Source organism: Mustela putorius, unplaced genomic scaffold (assembly GCF_011764305.1).
Source record: "Mustela putorius furo isolate JIRA1106 unplaced genomic scaffold, ASM1176430v1.1 tig00000721_pilon_pilon_pilon, whole genome shotgun sequence".
Taxonomy (NCBI): Eukaryota; Metazoa; Chordata; class Mammalia; order Carnivora; family Mustelidae; genus Mustela; species Mustela putorius.
In genome coordinates this window covers 2,778,855-2,795,322 of record NW_025421456.1, presented here as the reverse complement: position 1 = coordinate 2,795,322, position 16,468 = coordinate 2,778,855, and the positions used below count along the sequence as shown (strand labels likewise).

Here is a 16,468-nt window from a genome sequence, read left to right as displayed (position 1 = left end):
AAAAAAAACAACAAGGAAAATTCCCTTCTCCACCCAGCTTTTTCTTTCATATTAGTTGCATAATATAAAGTCATTTTGTCACAAAAATGAATTGTTTGTTTTCTCACTGGATGAGAGAAAACATATTAAAAGCAGTCACACAAAGTGTCCAGAAACTAACATTTTACTAAATACCTTTTATCAGTCATGCTTGAATCCAGTGTATTATACAGATTTACTTTCCATTCATCCTGAAGCTTCAGATCAGCATTACTGAAGATACCCATGAGGATACTTGAGCCCATGTAATCAACACGAGCTTCAGTAGAACCCATAGTAATCTGAATCTTGTGACTAGGTTGCTGATTTGGATGTTCAGAAATATGAGCTAAAATAGAAACAATAATTACTTTCATAGAAATGCCTAATGGGGAAAACTTACCAAAATCAATTTTCAAAAATGTGTTTTCAGTTGTAAAATTTCAACATACCAACCATCTCCAAAGCATTTACATCTATGGTCCCTCCAACTACTCCTCCTTTAGAATCCAACTGTGATCTTCCCAGACCAACGGACATGCTTATCTCTCGATCTCGATTACTTCCTACCGACAGACGGCCCTGGCTCTTTAAGCCACTAGTTGTCCAACTGGAGAAAAGAAAAAGGGTTGTTAACTAGACAGATAGTTTTCAATGTCATGAATTAAAACAGGAGTTAGAAGATATTAAAAAGTCTGATAAAACAATACATTTCTTACAAAAACTGTGGTAAATGTTTGAATATTGTTAATAAAGCATATTACACTGTTTTCCTTATAATTTTCTCTCTTTAGAGTACATATTCCATGTTGTTTTATATTATAATATCTTTAAGATATTTTTAAGATAAAGCAATTTATAGCTTTTTTCTACTGTCTCAAACATTTTAATATTAAAAAGGTTTTAAATTGCTTTACTATAAGAAAAATTAAACTAATCATTAATTTTTCTAATATCTGAATAGCTTACGTTGTATTTCCCATTACATTACTCATATTCATTTGAACGTTTAATTGCTTCAAGTTGATGGCAAACACGACCAATGTTTCCCATGGGGTCCCTTGTTGGCTGGCTGCTTTGTTCGATTTGTTAAAAGGAGTTGATGTTTTTGAAAGTGAATCTAAAAACAGGAAAATCAAACGCACATTCATTCACATAGGTGCTCAGAGAATTAAAAGTTACCACTCTTACCACTATCGTCCCGAAAGTAAAAATATGGTATTCTTAATTAAAGCCTAACATTTAATAGCTGCCATTTTGCCTCTAAAATTATAGCTACCATTTACTGAATGTTCAGTAAGGGCTGTTAGTCTTCTTGAAAGCTTATAAAGCTCTTTATAACATCTGTTTTATATGAGGAAATTCTGGTGTGCATGGGGTGCAGCACCACAGATCATCATCCTGGGATTTTCTTAACAAAGGAGAAAATCATTAAGTTGCTGCTGCCAAATAGAGGACTTGAAGGCAGGGACCATTCTGAAATGCAGATGTCTGCTGAGGTGCCCATCTGCTGGGTTCCTGTGGGCTCAGTGTGAGTCTTGAATCCTGCATTTATTCATTATACTCTTATATCACTTTTATATGTTCAGATACAAGTAAGAGTGCTGAGCACATAAAAAAGCTTAAAAAAACACTGGCTGAATGAAAGAATGACTGAATGGATGAATACCAAAGATTAACTTTTTCATAAATGAGTCTGACACTCAGAAAAAAAAAATTAACTTTTTCAAAATTAAACATCTTTTACAACGTTGTAGGTTTGTTTTACTTCTAAAAATAACTATACCATGTGGAACAAAGTAATAATATGCTCATTCCTCTCTTTTTTTCCCTTTCAAAGCTACTAGCCACCCAAACTATCTCTTCTTCTGGCAAATACTTTGAAGTGTTTGTTGTTTATGGTTTTGGGTATTACCCCGCCCAACCCCCCACCATATTCCATAAAAATCTGTAAGATTAATATTTTCCTAGAGTTGAGGCAGAAATCTGGGAGCAACAAATTAAGATTTTTATCTTGCAGGCTCTGGAGGGATACTGATAACAAAGAGAACTGTATTACCTCTTCGGGGAACTGAAGAATCAGACACACTCCTTGATCTTATGGAAGCTGGGGATTTTAGGTTCTGTGCTGCTGTCCCTGGTGACATGGTGCTGTTTGTCATATGCTCATTGAATACATTAGGTGACTGAGGCATGTGGGTGAAAGAGGCTGACTGACTAGGCTGCTCCCAGGTCCTGCAGTAAGCTTTCCTTGATGATTCAGGGGAAAGATGCTGGCTTACCCCTTCAATGGAATCAGGTGTCCCTGGGCCAGATGCTGTTAGAAAAGTAAAAACAAAATTAATAGAATAAAATTAATCAGGGTACAATCTTCATGTTATAAAATAATAAATTTTACGACTCTACCTTTTCTAATCATATATTCCTCCTAGTTCTCTATCTGAGAACTATATAGCAATTTATAGTTTGCAAAGTATATTCCAGCATGTTATTCTATTTAATTCTCATGGAAGTTCATGAGAGGGGCAACACAGGTACTCTTTTTTCCACTTTACAAATAAGGGAATAGGTGGCTCAGTCAGTTAAGCATCTGACTCTTGAAATCAGCTCAGGTCATGATCTCAGGGTTGTCAGATACAGCCCATTGATAGGCTCCGTGTTGGGTGGGGAGCCTGCTTGGGATTCTCTCTCCTCCTCTCTCTCTGCCCGTCCCAACCCCCACCACGTCATGCATGTGTGCACTCTCTCTCTCTCATAAGTAAATAAATAAATAAGGGATAGACTCAAACCTGGATTTCTAGTATTTTCTACTGTATCCTATTAACTCTACCTTTCACTTACACAGTATGCTACTACAACAACATCTAAGTCTAAAAGGAAATAATGCAGGCAATGTGATAGCATATCCCCAACATTTTCTGTTTCCCATGCTTAATTAACCATGATTAATTTGGACAGTTAGATGGTATTTCTGCATTTTCAGATTTTGCAAATTATAGAATAATCATAATAGAATATCAGCCTGGTGAATGCAATGTCTAAGAGCGCAAGCTTTTTGTGATCTCCAATACCAATGTAACCCCAGTGGTTAGCACGTTAGAGGCACTCAGCCGCTAACAATTCAGCAGACATTTGCTGAATGAATGAATGAATTACCGGGTACAATTTAGCAAGTAAGACAAAGTTTGTGGTATCAATCATTGATTCCTGTTACTACTATAACCAAAATTAAAAGTAACTTAAGTATAATTACAATTACATAGCAAGCTTACTTGGCAAATTTATAGTTTGGTCTCCAAGAAATAGGCGTCTTGCAATACTTCTCCTATACCAGGCTCTTGGAAATGCCAGAATTTCACTGAGTCGACGCATATCATATTTAAAGGAGGCAGACCCTATATCACATACAGCTGATACATAAATAAACAAAATCTGTTAGAGAACAGATTTCCAAAACCTTTAATATTGTCGTATGGTAGGTATGACATATTACATAACTGAATTATAATAATGTTATAAATAATGAAATACCAAAAAATGTTATATGGTATGATTAGCAAGTGATATTGTTCCTTCCACAAATGATAAAAATAGCACATTCTTACACTATTCCCATTTCTTTTTTTGAGGTGAGGGCAACTTGGAATTCTATTGTCAGTTTATCATGAAATTCTGAGAAGTTCTAAAGATTAGACTTATTGACAGTTTTCAGTTTAACACAGGGTTCTTCTCAAATATGGAAATGGAATAATCGGGATGGCCAGGAACACAAACTTCCTCAAAAGTAGCTGCAAACCAAATAGTGTGTGACAAGAACTACTGTTTTCCTTTTAGACAAAGAATAGGGACTTGTCAGTCTGAAGGCATTGTGATGGCTGCTTCTTGGGGTTCTGCTCTGAGCACTCTTCTGCCCCAGTTTTATATGCTCCTCTGTTCCTCCACCAGAGCTTCTTCCATAAGGAGTTACACATCAGCGTCCCCCAAACCAACATTTCTGTTTCAGCCTGAGTCTATATCCACATAGCCCATCAGCCAATTATCTACCAGACTCTCCCACATAAATATCCGATTAGGCGCTTCCTTATTTTTGATCTAAGTTAATGACGGTCCACTGTCCCTTCAGTCACCTAAGCTAAAAACTCAAGGCATCCCTGTCTCCTCTACTCCTTACACAACTTGTACTCAAGCTTGTGGGTTCCATTTCTCTCAAAACCATGCCCTCTTCTTTTTTATTGTCACAGTTCAGGGCTTTAATTCATATTGCTTGGTCTATTTCAACAGTTTTTTCAAGCATCTCTCACATTTTTCACACTGCCATCGACTCTTTATAAAACACCAATCCGAAGCATTATCCCATTTCCTTTTTTTAATGCAAACATGTTATTTTATAATCCACATACAGATTTATTATTTGTGGTAAGAACACTTAAGATGACATCTATCTTCACAGATTTTTTTTTGTCTTCACAGATTTTAAAGTGTACAATACAATACTGTCATCTTTAGCCACAGTATTGTCATCTCATTTCTTAAAAACCTTTAATGGCTTTTCACTGCCCAAAGGATCAGAGCCTGTTCTTTAGGCTGCCATAGGAGTCTCCTAACAATCTAGTCCTGCTCTATTTTACCAGCTTTCCCTCTAGTCCTGCTCTATTTTACCAGCTTTCCCTCTAACCACTTCCTCTCTCCCTTGGGACATTTAACTATACAACAGTTAAATGTTCAGTTACACTTACGCTTTGCCTCAGTGAAATGAAGTATGATCCAAGAGCATATTTTTTGATGCTTCTGTACCATTAAAGACCATGTTGCTAAAGCCAAGAATCTGTTTACATAATTTTGAAGATCTGGCCCAAATATTATTTCTTTTGTGAAGCCTTCCTTCTCTGATCTCCTGAATAAAACAATTCATTTCTTCCTCTTTATATAAACCTCCATTACAGCATTAATCACACTGCACTGTCATTTATTTGTCTACTTTTAAGACCTTTCTTTATTCATGCCGGCACCCTGAATCATCTAGGAGAGTAGCAACACAAGTTCACTGTAATATATAGACTCAGTGTATGTCTGTTGAATATTAGCTCTAAGTGTACTTACTATATTTGTGCAATTACTAACTTTAAAGGTTTTCACTCCCGCAATACTCCCACCTCTTCAAAATATTCCACATGCATATAATTTTTAAACAGTCAAGTCGCAACATAAAGAAAATGAGCAAGTGATTTGTCCATAGGTTTATGGCTAGTTACAAAGCTAGCAATACACACGTACACAGCTTAAGATCTCATGACACATGTAAAAAATTTTTCACCATCATCCCTTATTAGTGATTCAAGAATTCATAATCAGAAAACTAAGCTAATGAGAAATCAAAAATTTTACCAATTCATGGTAGAGAAGTGAAGAAAAGAACTTTTCAGTGATTTAACTAAGCATATTTTGGCCTTTGGGTGACATTTCTATGCATTTATCTAGAAATCATATTCCTAATGTTGCTTACTTGAATTGAGATAGTACGTTGGCCTAGAATGTAATTCCTTTCATTTAAATCATTCATCACTAAAAGCTTAATACTATTAAATGTATTTAATATATAAACACTGTTAAAAAGGAGACCCTTACTTAATTCCAAAAAATAGCATTTTTAGAAACTATACAAGTACCAGATATATTGATTAGTGTAGTGTCCATTTTGCTTGCAGACTTGCTTACAGACTGACTTTCAAAAAATGAGGCACCTCCTGAACGCCTTATCCGAGACAAACTCACTTTTACAAATTCAAGGTTTATACTGAGCGAGTCTTTTCGACCAGTGACTGACGTGGGTTCTTCATCCACATTCCCTTTAAAACAAAAACAAAAACACAACACACACACACGTACACACGCATAAATACATGTATATATATACATATATGCAACTATCTAGTTACATGAAATTATCTAATACACTGGAATATGCCATCAATTAAAATCACTTTAAGTGAGGCTAAAAATTTAAGAAGAATGATCTAATGAGTATTAGCATTCTCAACAATAGATTTAATAGTTTCAAGCACATAAACAATAGTGATTTTTACAATACTTCCTCAACAAAAACTAGCACTGATATGGAGTATATGTTTTTGTTACTTCTCTAAGTAAATTAAGAGACATTCACTAATATCAACATCTCAAACATTTTTAGTGGTAAATCTGCACTTTAAAATGACAGTGAAATTTAAGTTGGCTAAATAATGATAAGGAGAAGCAGCAGCAGCAGAAGGTAGTTTCATTTTAAATTGACAAATGCGATGCACACACTTTAAAAATCTACTATTTGTAGAATACAATTTCTTATACAAATAATGATGCGGTAGAACATTTAAGCATTTAAGTAACATAAATATTCTTTTAAATCCAAAGACTGTTGTGCTGCATATGTCACTTACAAAATACTGTTTAAAATTCTTACGTAATTAATTCACCTGAATTATTTATTTCATATTTCTACTTATGCAGAGACAGGATATTGTCCAGAAGAAAAATGAAGTTTCTAATCTTGTTTTATATCCATTATTAAAGGTACTGTGATTTCTAAAAAGATCAAAGCTTCAAAGGGTGCTATAAATTCAAAAAGATGGAAACACGCTAATTATACCTAGTCCTCCTGATCCAGATGTGAGCCCAGAAACAGCAGTTTTTTGTTTCCCTGCTCCGTATGGATGAAATACATAAAGAGAAAAGTCAGACATGCATGCAGTGAAGCTCAACCCCGATGAACTGCTGCTAGAACTGGTCAGATCTGACTGACTACTACTATGTCGACTTCTGCCAAGAGGGCTGCCCAGGCCGGATGAACCTATAATGAAAATGAGAAATCCAAAATATTAGTAAGCCACAGAAAATTTTAAAAGCCTATCACTTAATACATTCTTAAGAACCAAACAAGACTTAAAATTAAAATGGAAATACACAAACATTAACTGATCAATAGATTTAAAACCATCATATCAAAGTAAAGACTTAGATGTACTTTCCAATTAATTTTTTCTGTTAACTGGGGTTGAATACTGTGTTCATCTTTGAGACAATTATTTAGACATTTGATTGGTCAACTCCATAGTTTCCCATTTCTTTTCTCCTTTGCTCCATTGCAAGCAGGCAGTAGAAGAGCCAAAAAATAGCTGGGGCTTAAGTGAAGGGGGAGAACAAACTATAAAAAATCCAAATCATATAACTGGAGTCGACATTTCCTTAGCCAGAGTAAGGTACACAAATGCAGAAAGTTAAAATCTCTTTCTCTGAGAAGAAGCAAGTATCCCCACAGGCACCACTTACCACAGATGTACAGACTAATCCAAAATACACTTTAAATGTAAAAAATATGAGTAAAGCATCTTAAGAGAACATTATATGGTTTTGCTAATAATTTCAAAATATGTATTTCCAAAATATATAGACCTCTTTTGGATTCATATTGCACCTGGTTACTTGGCATCCTACTAGAATGTGTCACGAGCATTTAAAGATTAGCAAGTCCAAAACTGAACTCTTGATCTTTACCCCCAATCTGTTTTTCATCCAGTGTCTCCCATCTCCAGTAAGAGACATTTCCAAGGATATAGCTCAGTCAGAATCCTGGGAGTTATCTGTCATCCTTCCCACTTCTCTCTATCATGCAATTTATTACCATTGTTATTTCATGTCTAAGAACATATACTAAGCCTGTCCATCTCCCTGTATCTCACTATTGTTACTCTAGTCTAAGCAGTTATCAGCTCTGGTACTGTTGAAATGGCCAACTGTTCTTCCTGCTTCCTTTTACTCTTGTTCTCCTCCAATTAACTACCACACTGCAGTTGGACTGTTGGTGTTCCAAAAATATAAATCAGAATCTCACGTCTACTCTTCTGTATAACCTTCAGTGGCTTCCCCACATGATCTGGCTCTTTCCCGTCTCTCTAAATCTTTTTCATACCAATCTACCTCTTATTTGCCATACTCCAATTACATTAGTTGTTTTTGTTTTTTAAACTTGCCAAATTCTTTCCTGCTTCATGGATTTTGTATTCCCTACCTAAAGTGTTCATCATTCCAACTCTCTGCTTGGCTAACCCATACTTACCCACTACACATTTCCACTTAAAATATGCTTGTTTGCTTATTATCTGTTTCTCCAAATTCGACTTAGGTCAATATTAGCAGCAATGTATCTGCTAGCTAGGTTCAATACCATCTCTTCAACCCCTAGCACTGACCCACACCCCAGTAAAGTTCAATAAGGATCCTTTGAAACAACAGATACTGCTGGGGTGCCTGGGTGACTCAGTTGTTTAAGAGTCTGCCTAAAGCTCAGGTCATGATTTCAGGGTCCTGGGATCAAGCTTCAAGTTGAGCTCCTGAGCAGGGCCTGCTTCTCCCTCCCCCTCTTCCCGAACCCAGCAGGAAAAGAGAAAACATAAAGATCAGAGCAGAAATCAATGATATAGAAACAACAACAAAAAACCCACAATAGAACAAATCAATGAAACTAGGAGCTGGTTCTTTGAAAGAATTAATAAAATTGATAAACCCCTGGCCTGACTTATCAAAAAGAAAAGACAAAGGACCCAAATAAATAAAATCATGAATCAAAGAGGAGAGATCACAACTAACACCAAAGAAATACAAACTATTATAAGAACATACTAAGAGCAACTCTACGCCAACAAATTTGACAATCTGGAAGAAATGGATGCATTCCTAGAAACATATAAACTACCACAACTGAACCAGGAAGAAATAGAAAGCCTGAACAGACCCATTACCAGTAAGGAGATTGAAACAGTCATTAAAAATCTCCAAACAAACAAAAGCCCCAGGCCAGACGGCTTTCCGGGGGAATTCTACCAAACATTTAAAGAAGAACTAATTCCTATTCTCCTGAAACTGTTCCAAAAAATAGAAATGGAAGGAAAACTTCCAAACTCATTCTATGAGGCCAGCATCACCTTGATCCCAAAACCAGACAAGGTTCCCATCAAAAAAGAGAGCTATAGACCAATATCCTTGAGGAACACAGATGTGAAAATTCTCACCAAAATACTAGCCAATATGATTCAACAGTACATTAAAAGGATTATTCACCACGACCAAGTGGGATTTATTCCAGGGCTGCAAGGTTGGTTCAACACCCGCAAATCAGTCAATGTGATACAACACATCAATAAAAGAAAGAACAAGAACCATATGATACTCTTAATAGATGCTGAAAAAGCATTTCACAAAGTACAGCATCCCTTCCTGATCAAAACTCTTCAAAGTGTAGGGATAGAGGGCACATACCTCAATATCATCAAAGCCATCTATGAAAAACCCACCTCAAATATCATTCTCAATGGATAAAAACTGAAAGCTTTTCCGCTAAGGTCAGCAACACGGCACGGATGTCCATTATCACCACTGCTATTCAACATAGTACTAGAAGTCCTAGCCTCAGCAATCAGACAACAAAAGGAAATTAAAGGCATCCAAATCGGCAAAGAAGAAGTCAAATTATCACTCTTCGCAGATGATATGATACTATATGTAGAAAACCCAAAAGACTCCACTCCAAAACTGCTAGAACTTATACAGGAATTCAGTAAAGTGTCAGGATATAAAATCAATGCACAGAAATCAGTTGCATTTCTCTACACCAACAGCAAGACAGAAGAAAGAGAAATTAAGGAGTCAATCCCATTTACAACTGCACCCAAAACCATAAGATACCTAGGAATAAACCTAACCAAAGAGGCACAGAATCTATACTCAGAAAACTATAAGGTACTCATGAAAGAAATTGAGGAAGACACAAAGAAATGGAAAAATGTTCCATGCTCCTGGATTGGAAGAATAAATATTGTGAAAATGTCTATGCTACCTAAAGCAATCTACACATTTAATGCAATTCCTATCAAAGTACCATCCATCTTTTTCAAAGAAATGGAACAAATAATTCTAAAATTTATATGGAACCAGAAAAGACCTCGAATAGCCAAAGGGATATTGAAAAAGAAAGTCAAAGTTGGTGGCATCACAATTCCGGACTTCACGCTCTATTACAAAGCTGTCATCATCAAGACAGCATGGTACTGGCACAAAAACAGACACATAGATCAATGGAACAGAATAGAGAGCCCAGAAATAGACCCTCAACTCTATGGTCAACTCATCTTCGACAAAGCAGGAAAGAACGGAAAAAAGACAGCCTCTTCAATAAATGGTGTTGGGAAAATTGGACAGCCACATGCAGAAAAATGAAATTGGACCATTTCCTTACACCACACACGAAAATAGACTCAAAATGGATGAAGGACCTCAATGTGCAAAAGGAATCCATCAAAATCCTTGAGGAGAACACAGGCAGCAACCTCTTGTACCTCAGCCGCAGCAGCATCTTCCTAGGAACATCGCCAAAGGCAAGGGAAGCAAGGGCAAAAATGAACTATTGGGATTTTATCAAGATCAAAAGCTTTTGCACAGCAAAGGAAACAGTTAACAAAATCAAAAGACAACTGACAGAATGGGAGAAGGTATTTGCAAACGACATATCAGATAAAGGACTAGTGTCCAAAATCTATAAAGAACTTAGCAAACTAAACACCCAAAGAACAAATAATCCAATCAAGAAATGGGCAGAGGACATGAACAGACATTTCTGCAAAGAAGACATCCAGATGGCCAACAGACACATGAAAAAGTGCTCCATATCACTCGGCATCAGGGAAATACAAATCAAAACCACAATGAGATATCACCTCACACCAGTCAGAATGGCTAAAATCAACAAGTCAGGAAATGACAGATGCTGGTGAGGATGCGGAGAAAGGGGAACCCTCCTACACTGCTGGTGGGAATGCTAGCTGGTGCAGCCACTCTGGAAAACAGCATGGAGGTTCCTCAAAATGTTGAAAATAGAACTGCCCTATGACCCAGCAATTGCACTACTGGGTATTTACCCTAAAGATACAAACATAGTGGTCCAAAGGGGCACGTGCACCCGAATGTTTAAGAAGCAATGTCCACAATAGCCAAACTATGGAAAGAACCTAGATGTCCATCAACAGATGAATGGATGAAGAAGATGTGGTATATATACACAATGGAATACTATGCAGCCATCAAAAGAAATGAAATCTTGTCATTTGCGATGACGTGGATGGGACTAGAGCGTATCATGCTTAGCGAAATAAGTCAAGCAGAGAAAGACAACTATCATATGATCTCCCTGATATGAGGAAGTGGTGATGCAACATGGGGGCTTAAGTGGGTAGGAGAAGAATAAATGAAACAAGATGGGGTTGGGAGGGAGACAAACCATAAGTGACTCTTAATCTCACAAAACAAATGAGGGTTGCTGGGAGGCAGGGGAGCTGGGAGAAGGGGTGTGGGGTTATGGACACTAGGGAGGGTATGTGCTTTGGTGAGTGCTGTGAAGCGTGTAAACCTGGCGATTCACAGAGCAGTTCCCCTGGGGATAAAAATATATTATATGTTTATAAAAAATAAAAAATAAAAAATTAAAAAAAAAAGAAATCAATGAAATAGAAACCAAAAGAACAGGAGAACAAATCAACGAAACTAGGAGATGGTTCTTTTAAAGAATTAATAAGATTGATAAACCCCTGGCCAGACTTATCCAGAAGAGAAAGGACCCAAATTAATAAAATCATGAATGAAAGGAGACATCACAACCCACTCCAAAGAAATACAAACAATTATAAGAACATATTATGAGTAACTATATGCCTGCAAATTTGAAAATATGGAAGAAATGGATGCACTCCTAGAGACATATAAACTACCAAAACTGAACCAGGAAGAGATAGAATATCTGAACAGACCCATAACCAGTAAGGAGATTGAAGCAGTCATCAAAAATATCACAACAAACAAGAGCCCAGGGCCAGAAGGCTTCCCAGGGGAATTCTACCAAACTGTTAAAGAAGAATTAATACCAATTCTCCTGAAACTGTTCTAGAAAATAGAAATGGAAGGAAAAGTGCCAAACTCATTTTATGAGGGCAGCATTACCTTGATCCCAAAAGCAGACAAAGACCCCACCAAAAAGGAAAATTGTAGACCAATATCTTTGATGAACACGGATATAAAAATTCTCACCAAAATACTAGCCAACAGGATCCAACAGTACATTAAAAGGATTATTCACCACGAACAAATGGGATTTACTCCTAGGCCTGGCTAAAATTAACAAGACAGGAAACAACAGATGTTGGTGAGGATGCGGAGAAAGGGGAACCCTCCTACACTGTTGGAGCGAATGCAAGCTGGTGCAGCCACTCTGGAAAACAGCATGGAGTTTCCTTATGAGTTGAAAAGAGAGCTACCCTACTACCCAGCAATCGCACTACTGAGTATTTACTCTAAAGATACAAATGTAGTGATCTGAAGGGGCACGTGTACTAGATGGTATTATGCTGAGTGGAATAAGTCAATCAGAGAATGACAATTATCATATGATCTCCCTGATACAAGGAATTTCAGAGGCAAAGTGGGGGGCTTGGGAGGTAGGGAAGGAAAAAATGAAACAAGATGGGATCAGGAGGGAGACAGATCATAAGAGCCTCTTAATATTACAAAACAAACTGAGGGTTGCTGGGGGCAGGGGGCTATGGAACTGGTGGTGGTTATGTTATGGACACTGGGGAGGGTATGTGATATGGTGAGTGCTATGAAGTGTGTAAGCCTGACGATTCACAGACCTGTACCCCTGGGGCAAATAATATATTATATGTTAATAAAAATAATTAAAATAAAAAATAAATTAAAAAAAAATTTTAGCCCATCACATTAACAATGGTTAAAAATAAATTTAAAGCATAACGTTGGGAAGAACACAATGAACCTGGTGTTTATACACACTGTGATGAGTATGCAGAAATCTTACATTTACTAGAAGAGTAAAACATCAAACACTTTAAAAATGTTCACTCTCTCTGACTTAGGAATTCCACTATTAAGAATTTATCCTAAGGATGTTGATTTATATACAAAGATATTCAACTCAGTATTATTTACAAAATAGAAAACAAAAAGCTCAGGTAGTCTCAAATGTATGATCAAAATGATGGATTATCATGAAATCATTAAAGTTAGAGATGAATATTTAATACTCTGGGAAAAACTTGTATTTTAAGTTTTTAGAAGATACATAGCAGAAAAGATCATATTTAAATTTTGCCTGGGAAAAAGACTGTATCTACAAAAATGCTGGAGAGTAGGTAGGAAGTGATAATACAGGTTATCTCTGATAAAAGGATATTATTTTCATTTTTAGTACTCTTGTTTTCCGCATTGTCTATAATGAACAGTGAGTTAATTTTATAATAAAAAGTAGGTTTTTCAAAAACTGACACTATAACTCTAATATTTTTACAGACCACAACACAATTCCAACAGCAATATTCTGGAGCTAAGTGTGACGGTGGGCTACCACATTAGCAAAAATTTATTTCTAAAATATCAACATTTTGTTTTCCTATTTTACAATGAAAACTTTCAAAGATTCACACTGCAAAGCATTGTTTTGCTTTAGCCACTACATGCACTATATGCAAAATATCCCATGGGGGCTTTTTTTACCTCTGCTTATAAACCACTCTCTTAATGTCAGTTTTCTTAAGAATTATCAATTTTCGTTCATTCTAGTCTCTTTACAAATGGTCAATAAAATCTTTATCATTTGCATATGTGATCTTTCTATGATTTTTAGAGCAGAAATGACTCTAAGCTTTAATAAAGTGAACAGTGACTATCTCACCAGGAAATTACTGGTTTTATGTTAAAAACAAAATCTTTCATGAAATGGACATTTGATATGTGTATACATATATGTATATATATATGTGTATATATATAAAAATACATAAAATTATGATTGAATACACGCACACACATACACTACCCCTCATACAATTTTAATTCATGGTGATAAATTCTTGCAAGATAACACTCTATGTCTTATTTTCCATTTGTAACACTGATTATTCTTAAATGTAAAAAATAGAGCATAAAACATTTATAATATGACAGTTACTTCATAATACTTATAGGGTGTACATTCAAGCCAACCAATAATGCTAACCAGCTGCCATTCCCCTGTACCAAAACATACTAAAAAAACTTTGATCTCTCTATATTTTTCTATAAATGCTGTAATTCTCATATATTCTCCTTTTCCAAATTTAGTTTTTTAGAAACTCATACTAATTCTAGTATTTGGCTTTCAACCAGCAGAATAAAAGAGCGTTTCTATACCAGGTATTCCAGTTTTGCTTGCAGAGGTCTTTGTTCCACTTGGAGTAGCATTACCTCCAGGGGATAAAGTTTCTGTGGGATACGTGGTCCCTAAAGTCTCCAGTTCACCTCGGTTTGAAGAAAACACCAAGTCCAGGGATGGCAGCTTTAGCATGCATTCTACTCTGGATACTGGTAAGCAGCTAAACTTGATCTGTGAGGGCTAAAAAGTGCAGAAAGCAAAAAAAAAAAAAAAAAAATGTTTCTAGGTACTAGTTAAAAAATTTCACACTGGATTCCAAAAAACGTAATTAATTTCCATTTCAGTCCACATATAGCAAATTATTTGAGACTTTAAAGGATTTTGTGTTTAATGTCCTAGCTCTTTCAAACAGATACATTATGCATCAACCAAAATTTATTAATAAAATGGTATTTTAGGAATCACCTCGAGTGATATATATTTAGATTATTTAGGTAATTCAGAACATTAAAGATGTCAATGTTCATATTACACTTGTTCACAATCAAATTTTGAAAAGAAGTAATTCCTCTTATACTAAAATTTTTTAAAAGCTATGGTAATAACAGAAATTTTATAAACTCTCAAGCCCTCCCCCATTACATGTTTTCAACATATCTTCAAAAGGCTAATGTGAAACTTGCTACTGAAGACCTTTTGGGCAAACAGCTTTTGTAGAAAATAGCTTGAATAGATGACCATTAGTGTTTCTTTTATTCTTGAGATTATCAGATTTTAGTTGAAGGTAAACTGAAGCCTAAAATTTGGTTACAAGTAGTTTTCATATCCTCTTTAATAAATGCTCAATCAGGTGCTAATATACTCCCAAAGGGCGAGTTGTAAGACTGCATTTTAGAACAAAATATTAAATAAAAATTCCCTAACTCAGCAAAAATCTAACAAAGATACTACTGTTTGACTTACATCTCAATTACACTTTATATTTGCCCATAAAGGACCATAATGGCAAGAAACACAGGTGTCATAATAAAAAAGGGCTTAACTTATACATTTTTGTTTTTGCCAAAGAAGTATAAGATCTAAATTTTGAAAGCCCAAAGATCTATGAACTTCCTCAGTGGAAAAGTAAATACACACATAAAATTGTCCATACACTTCTCAGAGGTTCAGGTGATCTCTAAGCCATTATAGGTATACTAAAGGTCCATGAAGCCAAGGTTAAAGAAACTTTAAGGGAAATAATGCTGGAAATATTCAAATAAACTTAAGAAAAACAGTTTCCTTTAAAACAAAAAGGAATAAATGAAGTATATCTACCTGAACTCGTACATAAACCACAACATCTACAGGGAAGGAAGAGTAAGCAGATGTTGAAGATGATACTAATGATGTTGTCGATTCTTCCATAGGATCTGGTATTTCAAAATGTCCCATATCTTCATCTTGTGAACTGACAGCTGTTAAAATATTTAGTTTTATTATTAGGGCAAAGGCAAACTATTTTTTTAAAGATTTATTTATTTATTTGAGAGAAAGAGAAAGAGAAGATGTGTGTGTGCAAGTGGCAGGGTGGGTGGGGACTGGTGGGGGGAGCAGATGGAAGAGAAAATTTTTAAAAAAATTTTTTTATAAACATAAATTTTTATCCCCAGGGGTACAGGTCTGTGAATCACCAGGTTTACACACTTCACAGCACTCACCAAAGCACATACCCTCCCCAATGTCCATAACCCCACCCCCCTTCTCCCAACCCCCCTCCCCCCAGCAACCCTCAGTTTGTTTTGTGAGATTAAGAGTCACTTATGGTTTGTCTCCCTCCCAATCCCATTTTGTTTCATTGGGAGAGAAAGAATCTTAAGCGGACTCCAAGATCAGTATGGATCCTGATGGGGGACTCCATCTCGCGACTAGATCATGACCTGAGCCAAAATCAATACTTGGACACTTAACAGATTATACAAGCCAGACATTCTGGGCAAACTATTTATCAAAAGATCCTTTCTTGGGACACCTCGGTGGCTCAGTTGGTTAAGCGTCTGCTTTTGGCTCAGGTCATGGTCCCCCGGGCCTGGGATCAAGTCCTGCATCAGGCTCTCTGCACAGAGGAGAGCTTGCTTCTCCTTCTCTCTCTCCCTCTGCCATTCCCCACCACTTGCGCTCTCTGGCTCTTTCTGTCAAATAAATAAAATCTTAAAAAAAAAAAAA

The 16,468-nt window shown here is 36.1% G+C and overlaps 1 protein-coding gene across 5 annotated transcripts in view; it reads right to left on the bottom strand.

Annotated features, from left to right (window-relative positions):
• The window catches only part of KIAA1109 (KIAA1109 ortholog), a 220,928-nt gene that overhangs the window by 20,227 nt on the left and 184,233 nt on the right, over positions 1-16,468 (bottom strand). For all 5 annotated transcript variants that reach the window (XM_013053923.2, XM_045083613.1, XM_045083614.1 and 2 more), the window contains 9 exons: positions 15,581-15,720; positions 14,302-14,503; positions 6,662-6,862; positions 5,685-5,864; positions 3,291-3,428; positions 2,078-2,335; positions 988-1,138; positions 471-628; positions 175-367 (listed from right to left, as the gene is read on the bottom strand). In XM_013053923.2, coding sequence (XP_012909377.1) covers positions 175-367; positions 471-628; positions 988-1,138; positions 2,078-2,335; positions 3,291-3,428; positions 5,685-5,864; positions 6,662-6,862; positions 14,302-14,503; positions 15,581-15,720 — 1,621 coding nt within the window. The remainder of the gene's footprint in view (positions 1-174; positions 368-470; positions 629-987; positions 1,139-2,077; positions 2,336-3,290; positions 3,429-5,684; positions 5,865-6,661; positions 6,863-14,301; positions 14,504-15,580; positions 15,721-16,468) is intronic.